Below are 21,526 nucleotides of genomic sequence, written 5' to 3'. Positions count from 1 at the left end.
CACAACATCTGCCAAGTGGTCCCGAGTGCGCACCCGGGACCATAGTGTGAATCCCCTATTAATCACCACCGCTTTTCTGACTGTTTCTGCACTGATTACTTCAAGGTGCGAGCCAACGACTCAGAACTGAGCTTCCTGTTTCTGCTGCCACTCAAGCTCTGCTTTGTCTGTCCGCTGGTGTTCATTGGTCTTCCTTCAGTGTGGTCTTGTCAGTTCCAGCAGGCAGCATTCAGGACCAGCTTTGTCCTTTGTGTCTCCTGTCTCATTGTTATTTTTTTTTTTTAAAGATATTTTTTTGCGGCTTACGCCTTTATTGATTTTTTAAGGGATAGACAGTAGGCTGACAGGAAACGGGAGAGAGATGGGGGGATGACATGCGGTAAAGGCCGTGTCGGGTCCGGGAGTCGAACCCGCGGCACACCGCGACTGGATCACCAGTCCGGTGCCCAGACCGTTACGCTACGGCCTGGGCCCCCTGTCTCATTGTTAAGGCCATAGTGGTTCTGGTCGTGTCGTATCTGGACGCATAATTCTACCTATGCTAAAGTCACTGTGGGAATCAATATTGCAGTCTGTGCATATACAGTACCTGGCTCTGCTAGGTGTGACAGGAATTAGCATGCTATTGTTTAAACCAAGAGGCCCGTTGATTAAGTCTCATACGTCACTCTATCTGCATCTCAATGACATTCGTATGTAAAAATACCGTCTGTCCTCCCAGGGACACCAATGTTTGATGTGAGCATATAAGCACCTGAAAATAATGTTAGGGAAGTCTTATAGGAGGCTAGCCACAGAGGTGGTTAGGCTCCCGTGGGCCAAGCCTGGTCCACGGGGAAGCTCTGCTGTGTTCTTGGTCTGACTGCAATAAATACAATCCATGGATCTTCAGTTCACATCTCTCGGCGTGTTTTTCCTCATCCGACCGTCTGAGGCTTTGACGCCAACTCTTCAGCCTTATTTGTCTATTTTGTCTAAGTTTTTAGTGTAACTTGAAGTAGAAATTACACGACAGTCGCATTCAGCTCAACTCGGCCAGGTGCTGGAGACGTAATGAAGTGGTTTGACCAGCAGAGAGAGAGTGTCTTCCTCTTCACCTCGATACAGGTGATCTCCTCATCTAGGGAGCTCTCCATGGTTCTGACCAGATGGGCATACTTCGGTCTTCATTTCTGACTCTCGTTTGGAATATTGTGACATTGTGAGGTAAAGACGGAACCTCATGCCTCCCGGTTTTTGTACGGAACGGAAGGGGTGGGGCGTGGGGGGCTTTCAGAGTAAAAGCTTCCATATGTTCCCGGCACCCCTGAGCTCCTATTTTTGAAAGAAATCCCTAATTGGGTCTAACCTGGGCATAGTCCTTAACGACCCCAGAGAATCTGATGACTTTTATCTCGGGTTCTTTGACTTTGAAGTCCTGCCACAGATACTCCGGGGACAAAACCTTGGAGGGTTTATTGATGAACAAGAATCTGTTGAGGTGGCTCTCCTCCTGCCACGCTGCTTCTATTCCCTGCTGGGCGTCCAGATCAAAGTTGTGGCGGCAAGTGGACACCAGATCCTGGACGTAAGTCAGCTTGCCCCCCATTACGGCAGCGCCGTAGTAGTAGTCCCCTTCGTGAGGGGCCATGTAGGCTTTGGAGGCTGGCCTACGTTCATAAGGGAATGCACTGCGCTCGGCGGCGTAATACCCTGGGTGTATCACGGCAACCAGCTGGCCAAGAGTCTCCGTCCCCCACCGAGCGTGGAACTTAGAGTCGACGTCGAAACAGAAGATGTAGTCGGCGTGGCCTCGTAGCTCCGTTGCTATCAAATCATCAACATACCTCATTCTTCCGGATGTTATATCCTGCCAGCGTCCCAACGCTGGAACGGACCTGATGAACAGCTCTCGCCCGGCGGCCATCTCCACAGGAGGCACTTCATCGGGCCGGTCCGTGAACACATAGTAAAGGACCTTGGCGGCGCCCTGCGCGAAAAAATGGCGCTCCGCTGTCTCGAGAAAGTCCTTCAGGAAGGTTGTGTACTTTCCTACGGCGAAGACTGTCAAGGCGACAGTGGGGGCACGTGATTTGTGCATGGTGTCTAACAGCACAGGGTCAAACGTGTCATCCCACACGATGGGGGCTTGCCATGGCGTAACATGTCCAATGTCGGCACGCCGGTCCCCCAAGACACGGGGTTGATGGAAATGCATGTCTGAATCCCATGGCAGAGAGGCCAGGCCCGGGCCCAGGCACAGTCGTTCCTCAGCCTGGGGGCACGTCGGACCAGTTTGCATTTCAAGGTGTTGAAATGTTAGAGGCAGCAGGCCCAGCATAATTATAGTTGAAAACACAAAGGGCCAGTATCTCTTATGAAACCTCATCTTCCTTCCTGACAGCAGTAAAGATTGCTAAGAGAGACGGTGCTGGCGATATGCCTTATATAAGGAGGGGATGACGTCACAACTAGGTAGGCGTGACATCAGCCCAGCACTGAGGTCACCGTGTCCCAGTATAGAGACAGTGTAAAGCACTGAGGTCACCCTGCCCCAGTATAGAGACAGTGTAAAGGCCATTTGTACCGTCGGCCGGTACAAATGGATTCTGCCCTCCCTCTAACATTAGCAGCTGTTGTCGCTTCGAGCTGCGGTCTTGGAGTGGCTGCAGACCATGGGCTATGGCCCATATCGTACGGCATACTATAGCACGCCGTTTTTCATCATTTTTGAGGATTTGAAAAAAACGATGGGTTATAGCCCATAGTTTTTTGAATTTTTGAAAAAAGAATTAACCTTGTTTTTCTTCATTTTGTATGTAGGACTAGTAGCATGCCAAAGTTTGTGCTATTGCCATAGAGAATGCATTGGATACTGATGGAAAAAGAATCCTGAAATTCAACTACATTTAATTTACGCCATTTTTCGTCCATTTCTTTTTAAATCTATTTTAATTGAGAAATGTTTTCATACTGTATATTCATCCGGGTTATTATCTACATTCCATGGGTATCCATGAGCCCCCCTGCACATGGCCTAGGTGTGAAGGGGTCAAAGATGAACCTAGAGTGTGCCATATGATCTGTGGTGGGCTTTGCTCTAGTCCTGGTTTGCATAGGCCTGCTTGCCCGCTGGCCTTCATATGTCTACTGCTGGCCTTCTACTTTCAGCATGCTGATCTTCTGTGCTGTGTGGATGGCCAAAATTGTCCCTGCCTATGTTAGTTGTCCAGGGAAGTATTCTGTTGCTGTAGAGATGTTTGCCATCCTGGCCTCTAGTTATGGTCTGCTGATCTGCATAATATTCACTCCAAAGTGCTTCATCCTCCTCCTGAGGCCTGAGAGAAACACCAAGAAACATATTTTGTCCAGTTTGGAGAGTTTATGAAAGTCATGGCTAAACCTGCAGATGTATATCCTTGTTTCATGTTTCATTTTTCTTTAATGACATTGTGCGATAGGCTTAAATATGAAAATAAAATGTAATGAACATGTGTTTTTGTATTGTGCATTTCTTTATTTTATTAAATAATTAACTTGATATCAAAGAACATCAAAATAAACTTTACAGCCAGTTTGCATGTATGAACTGGCTGTAAAGATATCTGGGGAGGTGAAAGTCAAACTATATTCAGCTACACCTTGTTTCATAACTGCTAAAGTACAAGTACAACACCTTCCCTCTGGCCCATTGCAACATAAACCACATAAATAGTTTTGCTCAAACTTATATAAAGTATGTTTAAGATGTAGTTACAAATGGTGTCTTTTATTAACTATCTGATGGGACAGTATAGTGGCAATGAAGTGCAGAACACTATTTTATGAAAACAGTATTTGCTAAAGAGAACCTTTCACAATACAATTTAGCAAATAAAAAAAGCATGTAAACTTCCTATTACTGTTCCTAGTAGGATCTTAGTTAAAAAATACACCTGGTGAACATTTCCAATCTTCACAGACTTGTATAGATCTCTGAGTCTGGTGCATTTGATTTGATTAAAAATTGTTATTTTAAACAAAATAAACAGTGACACCTATTAGCAGGTTTATATGTAGCACTTTTTAATAATTAACCACAAAATAGGAAACACTAATATTTAATAAGTTACATATTACAGCTAACCAAATGGAATAAGGGAATATTACAATGTTTTGTCTTTGATGTTTGTTGTGAATTATCTCATGCTGTCTGAATGGCAGCCTCCGGTGGACATCCCCCATTCCCTGCATCCATAATGAGACACCTGTTTTCCATCACACCATTCAACTCACTAGCCAATCGCAGTTTAGGTGTGCCATATATAACCAGCAACTCATCCCACACTCCTCACTCAGTCAACACGCAGAACCTGCTCTCACTGAGTACTCCAGTCCACACAACACCACTCGACACTTCTATGCAGCCGTGCGACCTTGAATAATGTAAGCCCTTGTTCTTTGTATCTGCATTGACTATGTGCTGTTTATACTAGTATGTATATTGTCATTCCATATAGTCTATTATGTTCTACTGCTTGTATATGTTCTGAGTTTGTTCATAATTATGATGTTTGAGTTGCTAACGCATTCCACCTATTTGCTTTTGTTTGTAGTGTCAAGAAACCTCTTTTATCGGAGAACCCTTGGGTGGTCAGCTCATAGCCCACAAACACAACCAGCAGAATAGCATACAACGCTGCAGATGCAAACTTTGCAGTCAGAGGATTATGGAATCACACAGCCAGCAAAGCTTGTAAACACTGGTTGCAAATTTAATTCACATTCTGAGACTGGCAGGAACCAATTAATACGGCCTTCATTTCACCAGCAGCTCCAGTTGAACTGTATAGTCTCCATGAATACAAAACTGATGAATTGAACTATAGGAAGGCCCCTGTTGTCATTCTGTATGTGCATGTGCTCTTTTCTTTCCAATTGCTTTTTTTTAACCTCTGCTACAGTATGTCTGGTAAATAATGCAACAATGTAGGCTACTTACATTTAGTGTGGCCTAGTTCAGGTCTAACCACTTATTCTTGATTGATTAGCCCTCTTTTTCTCCTTCAACACCAAATCTTTGCTGATAATAGCTGATCTATAAGCTCAAAATGCATCATATTGACTGTTCTAGGATCGATGTGCTATTTTCACTGAATGTTCACCCCCAGAAGGGATGCCAGAGTTATTATGGTTCAACTAATACTAAAGGGACACATTTAGAGTTGCATCTTCACTGCCTCATCAATCACTTTCTATAATCAACAAATGCTGAATAAACCCAATTAGGGCCTACATTATGTTTAAAAACAAATCCCTTTGTATTTCATATGTGAGAGGATTGCTTCCTAGATTCATTTAATGTTTGCCAACTGAATAATCACATAACTGAAATGATGACTGAATAATCGCATAGCAATTCCTTTGACATCATAGTTTTATTTGAAGATGAATGAATATATGATTAACAAGATACAATACTACACCATTGCATCAATTCAGGAAATGCAAAGAATGTTTTGCTGGGTGAAATCTATGTTCATGATTGGTTGCTGGTACAAAGGAAATGACCATATTTGGATCAAACCACGGTCAGCTCGAGGTCCACACCTTTTCAATGATATATGGCATGATATGTTGCCAAGGATTGGATAAGATATTGTGGGCTCCATTTTCGTCACTGCTAAAGCCCTTATCCCTAAACTTCTTTGCCTTTTTTCTTTTTTTTAAACTATTTTGCAAAACATTTTTGAATAGTTAAAATGGCCAGTCTACAAGCTCACAACGTGTCAATGTAGATTGGCTAGGTTGAACAATTAATGTTTTTACAAATGGTAAAAAAGGCAAAGAAGTTTAGGGATAAGGGTTTTAGCGGTGACAAATGGAGCCCATCATGTTTGTTAGTTTTAACAAATTCAACAAAGGTGGAACCAGGGCGGAACAAGGCAGAAAGAGCCTGCTGGTTAGTCAGTTAGGGACCAATCAGAAGGCTGACAAAATGGTGAATTGGATCAAATTTCACAAACATTTCGAGTTCAGGATCATTTCTTTGGACCCATGCTCTACTCAGTCATCATGTGATCAACATGGATCTGTCTGGTTTTCCATATTCCATTCCGATTGGCCCAGGGAGAAATCCCATTTAAAAATGTTCAAATCAGCCTCATGGTGGCGCTATAGCATGCCGATTCATGTTTTTACCTATAACTGCAGCGATCTGTAGTAAACGTTTGCCATGCGTTTTTATAATCTGCCATGCCACCAGGAGGCTGACTTATGTGGGCGGCGGTGGCTCAGTCAGGGGTAGAGTTTCCGGATGGCAACCACAAGGTCGAACCCGGGCTCCCCCAGAGCTAGTGTCAAAGTGTCCTTGAGCAAGACACTGAACCCCTAATTGCTCCTGATGTGCTGGTTGGTGCCTTGCATGGTTTCTGCCGCCATTGGTGTATGAATGTGTGTGTTAATGTAATGCACAATCTATGTAAAGCGCCATGGATAAAGGTGCTATATAAATTTATTTATTTATTTGAAACACTTTTTTTATTAGTCCTTCAGATTTTATCCAAATATGACCATGATTTTTATAGATTTTTTTTAAATTCTATCATGGTTGGCTAAGATTGACATCTAAAGTTTGCAGGTGTGGCCCGTTTTGAACAAAATGAACACATGCAGCACCCAATTGCTGTGAAACTATGTATGCACATTTCAACAATTACTGCCACCCTTTTAACATTGCCCTATTATAGCACCACCAGGAGGTACTTTTTTTTTTTAAACCTTTGCTCTGAGGAGCACCTTTTCTAGTATTATATTCCATTCTGGTCCTCATTATGCAATAATGTGAACTTTCCTGCATCAATAAGTGGTGATGTTGCTTTCTGTAAACCTCAACCAACCGCTTATTTCTATGTTCAATGTGTCTTTGCGTTATGAGTTCAATTTATTGTAAAGTGAATATAAAACAGATGACATAGACTACTACATGTTACAGTTTTATATTTGATGAAATAATATAAAATACATTTTTATTTTATTTATCAGGGACAATCCACATTCAAGTCAGTTTTCACATCCATATGCCAGATGTTAGCCAGAAGCAATTTTTTATCTGTAGTCCCTGAGCAGACTGTTAAAAAGTGGTGATAAAATTACATACAATACAAGCTGATAATTACCCATGATTACAAAATTTATTTGCTTTAAGCCACCTTTTAAGGTTGAATTTGAAGGCCAAATAGTTGGTGGTCTCTCTTTCTTCGGTAGGGAAACTATTCCAGTGATGGGAGGCTCTACCAAACACACATCTGAATGGTACTTTGCAGTCCCCTCTGGTACTTCTCAGCACTTGCTGCTCTGTCACCACTTTCCCTTCAATAAGAAAGTATCTAAACTACAGTAGAGTAAAAATCTCCGGCTACACTCTGCTTCTTTGCACATGAAATTGTTTGATGGTATGTAATTATAGTACCATAACAAAACAAGAAGATACTAATTAAAAAACTACTTTTCAACTTTGACTGTAGATATTTAACCCTTTTAAATATGTAGTTTTACTCTGTATTATTTATTTTGTTTCCCCATGAGATGCTTCTTAGTATTCTGTTCTGGTTTCAATAGAATAATGTAACACTTTGGAGCAAACAGGCAGACCAGCAGGCCAAAGCTGGACGCCAGAATAGCAAATGTCTCCACTGCATCTGCATAATTCCCGGGAGAACTGATATACGCAGGTATGAATGCTACCCACACAGCACAGAAGATCAACATGCTAAAAGTTATGAACTTGGCCTCATTGAAGTTACCAGGCAGTTTCCGAGCCAGAAAGGCCAAAACAAAGCACAGAAAGGCTAACAGGCCAATGTAACCTAGAACACACCAAAAGGCTAGGCTGGAGCCCACACTGCATTCTAAAATAATTTTAGAAACTTCATACTGCATATTTCTGTAAGGAATGGGTGGGTCGTCAATGAGCCAGGCAGCACAGATGACCACCTGAACCAGTGTGCACGTGAATATAATGGCTCTCTGCTGTTTGGGCCCCAACCATTTCATAATGTTATTTCCAGGCCTGGTGGCAGTGAACACAGCCAAGACTACTAGCGTCTTACCTAGAATGCAGGAGATGCACAGGGAGAATGTGATGCTGAATGCTGTGTGACGCAGCATGCAGGACCAGGCGGTTGGTTTCCCAATGAACACCAGTGCACACAGGAAGCACAGGGTCAGGGAGAGCAGGATGAAGAAACTAAGCTCAGAGTTGTTTACTCGGACGATGGCTGTGTTCCTGTGATAGAGGAAGACTATCAGGACAGCTACGGTGAGGCAGGCACCCACCACAGCGATCACTGTCAGGGCTATGCCCAATGTATCGTAGTCCAAGTACTCTACTCTCTTGGGGATGCATGCTGTTCTCTCTGTGTTTGACCAGAAGTCCTCGGAACAAACTGTGCAGTCTATAGAATCTATAAAGAAAAGAGTAAGGCTTAGGACAAAGTTTTTATTGTCCATCACTCTCTCTCTCTCTCTCTCTCTCTCTCTCTCTTTTTATATTAAGTCAATGCCAGACAGGCCCAATTTCAGTTATTGCCATATTATCAAGACAAATACAACTCACTTGTCTGATTACTAATTTTACCGCTGTCACATGGTACACAGTCAAAGCAGCACACAGGCTCACCACGACGAACAGCCTTCCTGGATCCTGGGTGACAGCTGGTGCTGCACACAGACACAGGTACCTGAGGGGGACAGAGAGATGTGGCTCAAATGTTGTCTCTATCGACTAGTTATGACAGCCGAGCCTATACAATAATATAGATATCTATTCTACATGGGATACATGGCTGTTACATGCTTTCAACTTGCAAGGTTCAGCTTCATGATTTCATTTTCTTGCTGCAGACCATCTAAAACCTAAGAAATCCGAAAAGTAAAGGCATAGTTTCAATTTGCATAGTCTTGGTGCCTTTTGCCTTGAAAATGTTTATATAAATGTTCAGTATATTTAGATATATACTTCTCAAATTCAAATATTTCTGCCATGAATATGCCATAAATCATTATTATTCTGTTAATTCGTCCCCATTAGGAATAAAACAGTAATATATGTGATATTAAGATCCGATGGTAATTAACCTCCTGATGGTGTCAAAGTCATCCTATCTAATCTAGATTAACCTGTTGACCTGACTTACCTCCATCTCAATCTACAGAACTTCAACAGTTGACATCTGATGTAGGTAAAAACACAGTGTGAGCAGCTTGCCTCGCTCTGATGCCCCGCCCATGTGATCTTTTCCTGGTGGATAACCAGCTCCGTCCCTGCATCCTTGGTGCCATCAAACAACCCCACGTTGACAAACTCAATGTTTCCCTCTGTGCCCCTCTGCCAGTTGATGACGTCATAGTAGGGTATGGAGTCGCCTTTCAGGTCAAAGTTCACCTCATCCCCAGCCATGCTGAATGCCACCTCCTGGAGATAGTACTGGAGCTGGGGGAAAAGCAATGATATATAGTTTTAATTAAAGTTATTTTTGAGGGGCACTATCACCTCCAATGACTGACTTTCGGAAATTATAGGCCCCACCTGGGCGCTAGGACCCTGCATGCCTCCCTGCAACATTCCTTTCTGAGTCTTAAAGACAAAACACTGTAATGATAGTGTTTCATCTAAGATGAAAGACAGTAGGACTTTAAGTAGTGTGTTATTTTGGTTAACCAGATGTTACAACATTGTTACCCAAATCGGCACTGTCAGGTGGAAACCTTGTATGTCCAAAACCGTTCCTTTTTCATTATTATTTTAAAAACATTTTTTTAATTGAAAATCTAAAAGCTTGTCGATTGGCTATTTTCACAACTTTTGTGCAACGCTTCCTGGAGGTCCAGTATTATTTTCCAAATGAATAAACATAAAAGGTGGAATATGGAAATACAAGGTTTCTGCCCGACAGCAACTAGGCCTAAATGTTGTGTCTGCCAGCAATACTGTATTGCTCATTGGTGTACCATGAGACAAGTTCAGAGCCTTGGGATTTTGTGATAACCACATTATTATTTCGATTTTTGAATTAACAGTAGGCCTACTTAGTGCACACTCATACCTGCCAGGGATGTATGTTGCTGTTCTGAGCACATGAGCTGTTATAGAAGGGCCCTCTGCCTGGTGTACACAAGACGAGGTTGTGCAGGGAATGTGCAATTGCATAAACAGCTTTGTAGACATTGTAGGCCACCCTGGGACTTGAGGTATTCATATAGGCTGAATGCTGCTCCAAGAGAGCTTCTTGCCCTGAACAGGGTGACAACGGGGAGCCAGAGGAGGGCGATGGCGAGCAGCCATACAGAGCCTCCCACAGTTCCTGAACCAGCATGTTAGAGGGGTACATTTGAGGATCGACTGTCTGCAGGTATTCTCTGAGGCCTGGGATGTGGCCTTGTCGGATGCCAAAGCCGATGGTTCCTCCAAGGTAGGGGTAGTACTCACGCCCTGCGAAGACTGAGGCTGTGACCCAGGCCTCGCTGGCTATCCACTGAAGCACTGGCATGTTCTGCTCCATGTAGTCCTTCAGGAAAGGGGTCATTTCTCCCTCCGCTGAAAACACAACCACCACCATAGACCCGGAGCTGCGCATCACCTTTCACAAAGAATGACATCGTGTGAGAGGAGGGCAAGATTATTATAGTTAACTGAAATTATCAAAATAACTGCTGGGGAATTGGGAATTGGCTTTACTAAATTGGGACTTGAAGGGGAGAAAATGTTTTTCATTATGTCTGCCCATGATCTCTGTGATTCATACGTTTGTTACCTCTGAGTCACTGACACTAAAATCTGATGTTTTAATTTTTTCTATGAACCTGTGACTTAATAATAATAATAATAATAATAGCTCAAATTTATATAGCGCTTTTCTAAATACCCAAAGCGCTTTACATAGGAACACTAGGAACGGACTTTAATAAGAAAAGGAAAAAGAACAAAGCAAAACATAACAGATACAGATACAACAGCACAGGGTTAAAAACTTGACATCCATACTGTTATAATATATAATATTTTGAAAAGAAATGATCAAAATAACTATATGCATAGAAAGAAATACATATACAAAACAGAGCTTTACAAAAGAATTATAACTGAAACTATTGTATTTACAAAACAAACTAAAACTAACTAACAATCTTGGAAAAATAGTGAAAATAGCATGATCTACCAGAGCTTGCCATCACTGCTATAAGAGCTACAAGAGCAGCAATTGTAGATCTTTCTAAATCAATCCTCTGACAAATACACCATATTTCAATAAAAAAAACATGTGTGTAAAACAAATCCAAGCTAAACTGAAATTGATAACAAACAGTAATAACAATAAAAACAAATGAAGAATGCAAAAGTATCATTACCGTGGAGGAGGGAAGAAGCAAGAGAATGAGAATGACCCAGGGCAGGGGGAAATGAAACGACCCTCATCACTAAATTAAATTCATTATTATGGCGTACTTGGAGGCAGAGTAAGCAGCAGCATTACAATTCATCAGGATTTAACCACTTTAACCCTAGCATCTGAATTTTAAAAGTTAAATAAATACAAATCCATAAAATGTATAGAAAATGTTTTGAAAATCGAAGATCTACATTCTACAAGCTCATCATGCATCATGATGTGAGGTATTGTGGGCTTATTAGTTTAGTAATTAGTTGTTAAGTTAAAATATGTTTAATCCATACAAAAATGGACCACTATGGAAACAAGTCTCATGGCTTTTTGTATCATCCATTTGGTATGTTTTCAACTTACTTAAAGGACAACTTTAGTTTTTTTCAACCAAGGTTCATGTTTTAGGTTGTTATTAGAGAAAGTAAAATATGAGTGTTAATTTTCTTTCAATTGCTGCTTTCTTTTGTTTTTGGGATTTTAGCAGTTTTTGACAGGGGGGCGGGGGCATTCGAGCATGGGGCTAAATAGGTATTTTTTTTACAAAATATTATGGCGATTTATTTTATTATTATTTACTATAGTCCTAATAAACCCCAAGAAATTACAGCTGGCCACAAAAGATCACAGGATCTATTGAATGTGACAAACTGACATATTGAGCCTATACACACAGTATAAGCCTTCCCCCAGTAGGCTACCTTCACATTCAGTAGATCCTGTGATCTTCTGTGGCCAGATGTAATTCCTGGGGTTTATTAGGACTATAGTAAATAATACAAAAATAAATCACCATCAAATTTGGTAAAAAAATACACATTTAGCCCCATGCTCGAATGCCCCCGCCCCCCTGTCAAAAAGAGCTAAAATCCCTAAAACGAAAGAAAGCAGCAAATGGAAAAAAAAGAACACTCAACTATTACTTTCTCTAATGACAACCTAAAACATGAACCTTGGTTGAAAAAAACTAAAGTTGTCCTTTAATCATTCTATTTTCATTTCTGTCTTTCATCTGTCTTTCGTTGTGCCACATTGTTGTTTATTTCAGCATCTATTTACCTGCATAATCTCCAGGGCCCTTCGCCGGTTGTAAAGTAGGGGAATCATCTCTTGATAGGCTACACACACTCTTGTGCCCTCTAATTCTCTAAGCAGGCCCAGCACGGCAAAGCGACCATATTCATGGTCCCCCCGCACCAGCCCCACCCATGTCCAGTTGAAGCGCAGCAGAAGCTGGGCAATGGCTTTGACCTGAGATCAGTTAAAAATATATGAAGAAAAAGTAAAAAGTGTTGGTACAGTATACCACTGGTTCCCAGACAGTGGGCCGGGACCCACTTGTGTGTGGCGGACACTTTTTTATGCGTCCCTTTATTTTCTGGTTCCTACATTTTTGTTTTTAATTATTATTTCAAAACATTCCAAAAACAAACATTTTCATGAATAAACCACTAAATTCAACGATTTTTGTTAGTAATGTCATGAAGAAATCAAAGAAAAATCAAAGAAATCCATAAATAAGAGAATTCCAGACCAACAGTTTTCTTACGTAAGAAAATGTTAGTCTGGAATTCTCCTTGAAACTCTAATGAGGTAGCTGAGGTGATTTTTATTTTATTTTGTATTTTAGTACAACGATTTAAGTTAATACTTTTCATTGATGATTCAACATTAGAAAACCCACAGGCAGACTTAACCACTGTATCTTTAACAATGTTTCAGATATAGCAAAAGAAGCAGATCTACAAGTTCTATTTCTGCTTTTGATTAAGACACTTGTACGACTAAGTATGGCATTAATGTACAAAAGAAAAACATCAAACGTTGAAATATAGGCTGGACAAATCAACAAGTTGTATGTTTAGATATGTGATATTTGCTTTGACAACTGCTCATCAAACCCTCTCACCTGATAGTCATCATTAGGGATCACTCTGAAGAATGTGGGATACTTTCTCCTGTCACTGAGACACGCACAGGATGAAAAATAGCTGATCTGGGACAGAAGTAAAAAGAAACAGTTAATAGTGCAGGGAAGTTAGTCATAATGTATCATGTATGCATTTAGCAGGCGCTCGGGGTGACTTAGAAAGGGCCATACAACATGGGTCAAGTTTCACGGCAGGGGGGTGTCTGAGATCCAAATTGCTATTGCTATATTTGTTTCCGATTATAAAGCAACATTATTAACCCTACCATTGGGATCCTGAAGGGCTGAAGGATTCTTGACACCACAATGGACTGAGCAGAGCCAGATTCTCCAATGACAGCGAGGAGAGGGGGGGCACCAGAACACTTGGGTGAATTGACCTCATGCAGTCCATTCAGCACAGCCAGAGCAGCCCTCTGACCCGTCAGAGGATAAGCACACGAATCAAAGATTTTATAACCGAGAGTGTGATTGGGCAATATCTCTTTACTCTGGTTAATCTCCTCAACTGCCAGCCTCATAGTCTGAGCCCAGCGGAAAGCCCTAGGATCAAATCTATCACACATTGAGCACAATTGGAAGAAAAATATTAATTTAGAAGAGACTGAGGTTCATTAGCTTGACATAGGCCTACTGTACATGTAAAGAGGTTGTGCCTCTTAATGACAATGCCAACCTATTGCTGGGAATAATAATAATATGTATTCATGGTTAATTGCTTAAATAACATGTTAACAGAAAATAAGCAGGAAAGAATTATAGCTGAACCTTATATATTAGAATTAAAAGGCAGGACTAACTTGTTGTACAATAAGTTATATCCCCTATATATAATTTCACTGCAATTGTTGTGAAGCTCACCCATTGCACTTGACTGCTGGTGGTCTATAGGTGCTGTTGAGGTCAGGCATCTCCTGGTTGTAGTGAAGGGGGAAGATTCCCCCAATGAGATAGTGACCCTCAGCCACAAAGCTTGGCTCAAAGCTGCTTTGCAGAGAGCACTCCTTTGCTGGGGACAGGTCAGAGCTGTAAGGGGAACTTGAGGTAAAAGCTAAAGTCATGGCATAGACAGGATATATCAGATTAAATAAAAATAGACAAGTCATTGTGTTATGCACCCATCTCCAAACAGAGGGAGACAAGGTCAGGAGACAAATTACCTGTAGGCTATATGTAACGCCTGCTGCTCCACGATGCATCTCATTACTGATAGAGTGCCACTGGATTGGATATTTGTCTACCGGTCATGACTAATTAATTATTACATGTTAACTAATCAAATTGATTAGACAGACAGTTCTGATGAAATAGTATTCCCAAAGTGTGAAAATCATAACAATTATGTAGTGGTCTGTTTGCAATGAATCCAATGCTGGCCTATTTAACATAGGATTCATTGCAAATGGACCACTAGGGGGAGAGCCCAACTCGTTTGCGATGGTTTTTGAAAAGTGCATAATTGTTATGATTTTGTATGTATTAAATCCCAGTTTATAGGCTTTTTAAGCTTGCGGCAGCCACCGTGGACGCCATCTTGAAAAGTATGCCTTTCCCAAAGTTATTTCCCCCCAATATTTTAGTATTAGTATTTTAGTATGTTAAGCCCCCATATCTCCCATGTTAGACCCAGAAATGTTGGTTAGTAAACCACTTGTCTTTTATGATTTTATGATGATCACAAATGTGTTGAGGTCAGCACTTTTGGGCTGTGGCTATGGCCGTTTTTTAGCCCAAGGAGTGTTTTTTTGTGCAAAAATAATGCTTGGAATGGTGCCACTGCTACATAAAGAATGATGACATTTTGAATTATTTGCCTTATAGGTTGTTAATGGTATGGTCACATATTATGCTAATTACTTAAATTGCTCAACAACTTTTAGCAACCAAGCTGAATTTGATCTAATAGGCCTATAGATAACATTTCTATCATAAGAGTTTATACTAATCACCATTATGAGTTCATGAAATTTCCAGTAGACTACTTGACATGAAAATGGTTGAAAACCACTGGGACCGAGGCTAACTGGCCATGCACCTGACAGAGCTTGGCCTGAGATAAGAAGCACGCTCTTTAAAATCCTCTGGTAGCCACGCCCCCTCCCCCTCCACACGCCTGCTGAAATCAAACAGACAGACAGACATACAGAGTAGTTAGTCAACACAGACACACGGTTATGTTTGGTGCTAGTAGTAAAAACTAAAAACGGTGAAATAAACAACTTATAATGTAACTTTATAGTACCTCATGGAAGTTGAGTGGAGTCTGGGTTGTTAGGAAGTGAAAACTAGCTGCTCAGTCACAAGTATAGTTTGAAAGTTAATTCATCTTCATAAACTGCTTGGTCGATTTGGTTTTATTCTGGTGAGTTAGCTATCTATGCTAATCAATAAGCATTAACGTGTGTGTGTGTGTGTGTGTGTGTGTGTGTGTGTGTGTGTGTGTGTGTGTGTGTGTGTGTGTGTGTGTGTGTGTGTGTGTGTGTGTTTGAATTGAAAATTGAATTGAGTGAGTGAGGGCGAGATGGTGAAATGAACCAACATTACACAGGTGATTGAAGTGCTGTGTGCATGGGTCCTATACATTTATAGAATAAATATGTTTTGTTTGGAGGTGTCACAGCAACAGCACCAAGCTCCAAAGTCTGCACAGCGTCTAGCCCCTCTCGGAACCCTACATAAAGCTTTTCTGAAATTTTGATGAGTTTTATGTAGGGTCCCTGGTAGCCCCTTTCGGGACCCTACATAAAGCTTTTCTGAAATTTTGATGAGTTTTATGTTGGGTCCCTGGTCACTACTATATTTTCGTATGTGAATTCCAGAACGCGGAAGTAGACATTCTCTCTAAAATATAATCTGCGCCATGTGACGGCATTTTTTTGATTGAGTTATTCTGAATTCGGTAACTTTAAGTACCTATACATCCCGCTGCGAATATCTCCTGTGGCGCGGAAGCCGTTAAGTATTTTTAATCTTTGTTTGACCGATTTGGTCGCTTTATTTCTTCTTGTTTGTTTACCGTTTATTGTACCGCCTCCCGGTGTGCGGTTGGCTTGTGCGGCTACGTCCCTGCCTCTGATCTGCTGTGTCATAGCTATAGCGCCACTAGCTAGCCAGATAGGCGGTACAATGAGGTGTCAATAAACAAGGAAGGAAGAGAAGAATCCAAGCGTCCAAATCGGGCAAACATATATTAAAAATACTTAACGGCTTCCGCGCCACAGGAGATATTCGCAGCGGGATGTATGGGTACTTATACTTTACATATTCAGAAAGCCTCACACTGAAAAATATCGTCACAGAGCGCGGAGAGGCGCTAAACATGTTGTTTTTGTTTAAGAATGGGTGCGTACCAGGTGGCATGGTAGTAGTGCAACAGGACCCAATGCTATCTGGGTCGTCAAAATGTCAGAAACTTCAGTAGCATTTGGGTTCTGCTTGGAGGGCTAGGTCCCTGGGAATTCTGGGACGCGGACATAAACATGCTCTCTAAGATCGAATCTGTGGCGTTTGACGGCCTTTTTTTGTTTGCGTTATTCTGAATTCGGGAACTTTAAGTATCTATACATTCCGCTGCGAATATCTCCTGTGGCGCGGAAGCCGTTAAGTATTTTTAATCTTTGTTTGACCGATTTGGTCGCTTTATTTCTTCTTGTTTGTTTACCGTTTATTGTACCGCCTCCCGGTGTGCGGTTGGCTTGTGCGGCTACGTCCCTGCCTCTGATCTGCTCTGTCATAGCTATAGCGCCACTAGCTAGCCAGATAGGCGGTACAATGAGGTGTCAATAAACAAGGAAGGAAGAGAAGAATCAAAGCGACCAAATCGGTCAAACAAAGATTAAAAATACTTAACGGCTTCCGCGCCACAGGAGATATTCGCAGCGGCATGTATGGGTACTTATACTTCACATATTCAGAAACCCTCACACGAAAAAAAGTCGTCAAAGAGCGCAGACAGGCGTTATCCATGTTGTTTATGTTTTATGTATGTCCGCGTACCAGGTGGCAGGATACTGCTGGAACAGGACCCAATGCACTGGGTCTAACAAATGTCAGAAACTTCAGTAGCATTGGGTTCTGCTTGGAGGGCTACACAGCGTCCTTCCTAAAAAATATTAAATATCCGATATAAAACTAACATGTGTATATATATATACGTACAACTATAGGCTAGGCTGCGTATGTTGTGACATTATATAGGCTATGTACTACTGATAGCTACTATTAGGCCGTATATAATATGTTGTAACCCGGAAGCCTGCCGTCCAAAATACAGAAACGGCAACCGAGGGTTCCGAAAGGGGCTATAGCATATCCCTATAAGGGTTTGCTAGTGAGTTTGTGACAGTCAGTGTTAGACCTAGGATGCCTGTGATCATTTAATTATACTTCGTAAATTTTCATGTATCTCAGGCATAGATCGCTTGTACCAGATCCTGGTAGATATGAAAATTTGCGGCATAAATGTGATAAATGCTCCGTTTGTACTCGTTTGTACGTGGTGTGAAAAATGGTCCTCTAGTTTTATATCCATGTGAAAGCTGGCACAAAACGTGTATTTAGTCAATTATCTCCACTTTTTCAAGAGATGCACACGGACATCTTTCTCTCCGGGCGAGGGGGGGCGGAACAATCGATGAACTGATTTTACAAATACGTCCTGTTTACCGCAGACGTCATCACCAATTGACATGGGAAACACCAAAGTTTTCAGTCACACAATTGGCAGGTGGTGTGATTAATTACCCAGCACCTATCGCAAAGCACCTGCCAATTGTGTGACCGCAAACTTTTGTGTTTCCCATGTCAATTGGTGATGACGTCTGCGGTAAACAGGACGTATTTGTAAAATCAGTTCATCGATTCCGCCCCCCCTCGCCCGGAGAGAAAGATGTCCGTGTGCATCTCTTGAAAAAGTGGAGATAATTGACTAAATACACGTTTTGTGCCAGAACTTTCACATGGATATAAAACTAGAGGACCATTTTTCACACCACGTCTTTGGAATGATTTAATGGGTGAGTACAAACGGAGCATTTATCACATTTAGGCCGCCCATTTTGAACCCGAACAGAAATTAACCTGGGTGTTCTATGGCTCTGTATGTGAAATGCTCTGTATGTGAAATACTGTACATACTGTATGTAACAACAAGAGCCGTTCTAGGGCTAAGTCAGTGTACAGTGTGTGTGTGGCTCTTGGTCAGCTCACTTTCTTTCTTTCTACCATACTTACTTACTTATACTCAAAGCTTATGGTGTCTCTCTCAACCTGCTCCACAGGTACACGAGCCAGGGTAATGACCCCAGACCCCCCAAGCTCAGCTTCTTCCAGAGTCCATTCTCCTGTGACATGCTGTGAATGCTGGACCCTAGTGCCTGCCCTAAATCCCTGACCACTGCACAACACCAGAATGCTATGTGCAGGACTAAACATCCAAGGCTGAGTGAGAAGATGGCAGCCAGGAGAATGAGGCTGGTCTGTGCCATTGATACTGGGAGGAAAGTACTGACCAGCTAGCCAGATGTGGACTGGAGACGCCGCTGGAGGGCTCATCATGAACTAGTAGAAGACGGCTCAAGGTAGGAACTTTGTTTTTTTTCTTCTTTGCTGCTGCTGCTTGTGTTGTATGCTGTGTGGATACTAGTGTGAGTCAAGCTGGTGTACTATTGCCATTTTGGGACCCAATGACTGGGTGTTAATGAAACATGTTCAGTATCTGGCTCTGGAATTGAATGCTGATCTGAATCTACAGTTGTTGTGTTGCAGCTGCCTTGAAGGTGTGAGTTGTGGGCTACTTTCTGTCAAGAAATTCTGTGCAGGTGATTATTTTTCCAAGTGTTGGAGTTTGGAAGAGCTTGTCAAAGTCACTGAACGGCCCGGCCTACCACCTGTTTCAAATTTGCACATAATGCAGGAGGCAGCAGCACGACCCGTTCTAAAAACGAGTGCTTCGAAACTCCAACACTTAAAATATCACGGCCCGGAATTTCTTGACTGAAAGTAGCCCATAACATGTCGCTTTGTAGATTGAAAGAGGATAAGCATGCTCTACAGCTGCAATGTTGGTGAGTTTAACGTTGTTTAATACAAGCAGATCGGAAATTCGATGTGGATCAATGGGCTATCAATGGAAGGTATTGCAACCATTATAAAATAATCTAGTGTTGCAAATTGCGGCTAGTTGCTGGGGCACATAGGCCATTGATGAGTCTCCTCCTTCCCCTTCGGTCTTGTGCCCTCCGCTCCAGTTGTTGCCATGACAGCCCTTGTGCCTTCATCTCCTGCTCTGTGGTTCTTCTCCAGGTGGCTCTAGGCCTTCCTCTCTTCCTCTTGCCTTGCGAAGTTGCGGGTTCCATGTTAATGCATGTTTTGTGATTGATCTATTGTGTCTTCGCAGTGTGTGTCCTATCCAGTATCCATGTCCATTTCCTCCTCCTGATTTGTGTTCCTATTGTGTCTTGTGAAGTGAAGTCCCACAGATGTTGAGTGTGTCCTTGCTTTTCCGATTCTGGCACTGACATCCTCCTCCGTTCCTCCGTCCACAGCAATTATGCGTCCTAGATACGTAAAGCTGTCTACCTCTTCTAGTTGATTTTGGTCCATCGTTGTTGCGGAGTTGTTTTTATTGTTGATTCTCATTACTTTTGTTTTTGATGCATTGATTTTGAGCCCAAGCGAAGCAGCTGCTTTCTCAAGCTTGAATGACTTTTCCTGCATCTGATGGTGTGTGTGTGATAGGAGTGCTAGATCATCAGCAAAATGACTGGCATCATGACTGGCATGGTGGCAAAAATGTATTTTTTAGGCCTTTTCTTTCTCTCTCTACAACAGTGGATATCAACTGCTTTGCAGTATAATTGTGACTTGTCATTGATCTTTGATTGGCCTTGTTTCTGTTGTCCCCCCTGATTGATTTGCAACAGTTGTGTAACGTGGCCACAGATTTATTTCAGACAGACGTGTTGATGTATGGAGTCCCCTCATTGTGGGGGAGACCCCAGCACCGCACAGAACATGTTTTTCTGTTTACAAAACTTAGAACACGTCAACTTGACATTCCAACTAACTGACCCAGTAAGGCCTGATGGAAATGCAGCCTAGTTGAGGGGAGTGAAGTTTTAGTTGAATAGAGTTACAAGCTTTCGTGTGGCTGTGATGCGGTGAAGTAAAAAACAAACAAACAAAAAAATATTACAACAATTAAACAAAGCTGTGACTACTTTCATCCTATCAATAAAAAGGCAGAAAAAGACAAAAGAAATATCTTAAAAAAACAAAAGAAAAATAAAGTGACGTGCTGTAAACGTAAACATGCTGTATTTTATGAAAATGTAACACGTGTGCATAATATAATAGGCTAGTATTGTTAATTTGTTATTAGTTTAAAAACAGGTGGCTTGCGCACTAGTTAGAGAAAATTAGCTAAATGTGTGGCAAATCTGCAAAAGAAATGCTTACCACTAGCTTTCTTCACAAATGTGTTCATAAAGGTGTCTACAATCACATATACATTTGTTTCAACCCAACTCCCTTGGGAAACTTTGTGACAGCTGCTGAAAGTTGGGGTACCATAAACATCCATAAGGCAAAATTCCCAAGATTTCATTATGCTTTAAGTAGCATGTGACATGTCAAACTAGGGGGTTTTCATGATGCTGAATCCATTCCAAGAATTAGTTTTGCACGAAAACACCTCTTGGGCTAAATTCGGCCATAGCCACTTGCCCAGATGTTGCAAAACATGAACACAGCGTCTGTTTGCGGTGACATTGTGCACGCATATTCCCACTAGTCTAACTCTGTGCGTGTCCAACACACACACGTGTATACATGCATTGCCCGTACATACAGTACACACTCATGGTAATATATAAGTAAAGTAATATACGACGAATTAGACCGTTCCTCACCCAGGAATCAGCCCAGCTCCTAATCCAGACAACAGTCTTGTCAAAACTCGACTATTGTAACTCCCTCCTTACTGGCCTACCAGCATGTGCACTTAAGCCTCTCCAGCTGATCCAAAATGCCGCAGCTCGCTTGGTCTTCAACCAGCCAAAATTCTCACATGTCTCCCCCCTGCTCCGCTCCCTCCACTGGCTCCCGGTCGCTGCCCGCACAGAATACAAAACTCTGATGCTGGCATTCAAGGCAACCAAAGGTATGGCTCCCCCATATCTTGCAAGTATGATTGAAC

General features: G+C 41.9%; 2 protein-coding genes across 2 annotated transcripts; both read right to left on the bottom strand.

Moving 5' to 3' along the window:
• Positions 1-1,333: 1,333 nt before the first annotated feature.
• LOC310864561 (globoside alpha-1,3-N-acetylgalactosaminyltransferase 1-like) lies at positions 1,334-2,281 on the bottom strand (the record flags this gene model as incomplete). The annotated part of the gene is made up of 1 exon (XM_083773250.1): positions 1,334-2,281. One exon carries the CDS (start codon positions 2,279-2,281, stop codon positions 1,334-1,336), a length of 948 nt encoding a protein of 315 aa, XP_083629376.1.
• A 5,240-nt stretch (positions 2,282-7,521) lies between these two features.
• On the bottom strand, positions 7,522-14,390 carry olfcv3 (olfactory receptor C family, v3; the record flags this gene model as incomplete). Its single annotated transcript, XM_083773249.1, has 8 exons — positions 7,522-8,423; positions 8,576-8,699; positions 9,227-9,451; positions 10,065-10,598; positions 12,459-12,650; positions 13,309-13,395; positions 13,596-13,884; positions 14,191-14,390. 8 exons carry the CDS (start codon positions 14,388-14,390, stop codon positions 7,522-7,524), a joined length of 2,553 nt encoding a protein of 850 aa, XP_083629375.1.
• Between the last annotated feature and the right edge of the window lie 7,136 nt (positions 14,391-21,526).

The sequence above is a fragment of the Protomyctophum parallelum genome (assembly GCF_964188405.1).
Source record: "Protomyctophum parallelum genome assembly, chromosome: 9".
In the NCBI taxonomy this organism is placed as follows: Eukaryota; Metazoa; Chordata; class Actinopteri; order Myctophiformes; family Myctophidae; genus Protomyctophum; species Protomyctophum parallelum.
The sequence above is the reverse complement of the archived record's forward strand: the minus strand, read 5'-3'. Positions and strand labels throughout refer to the sequence as shown.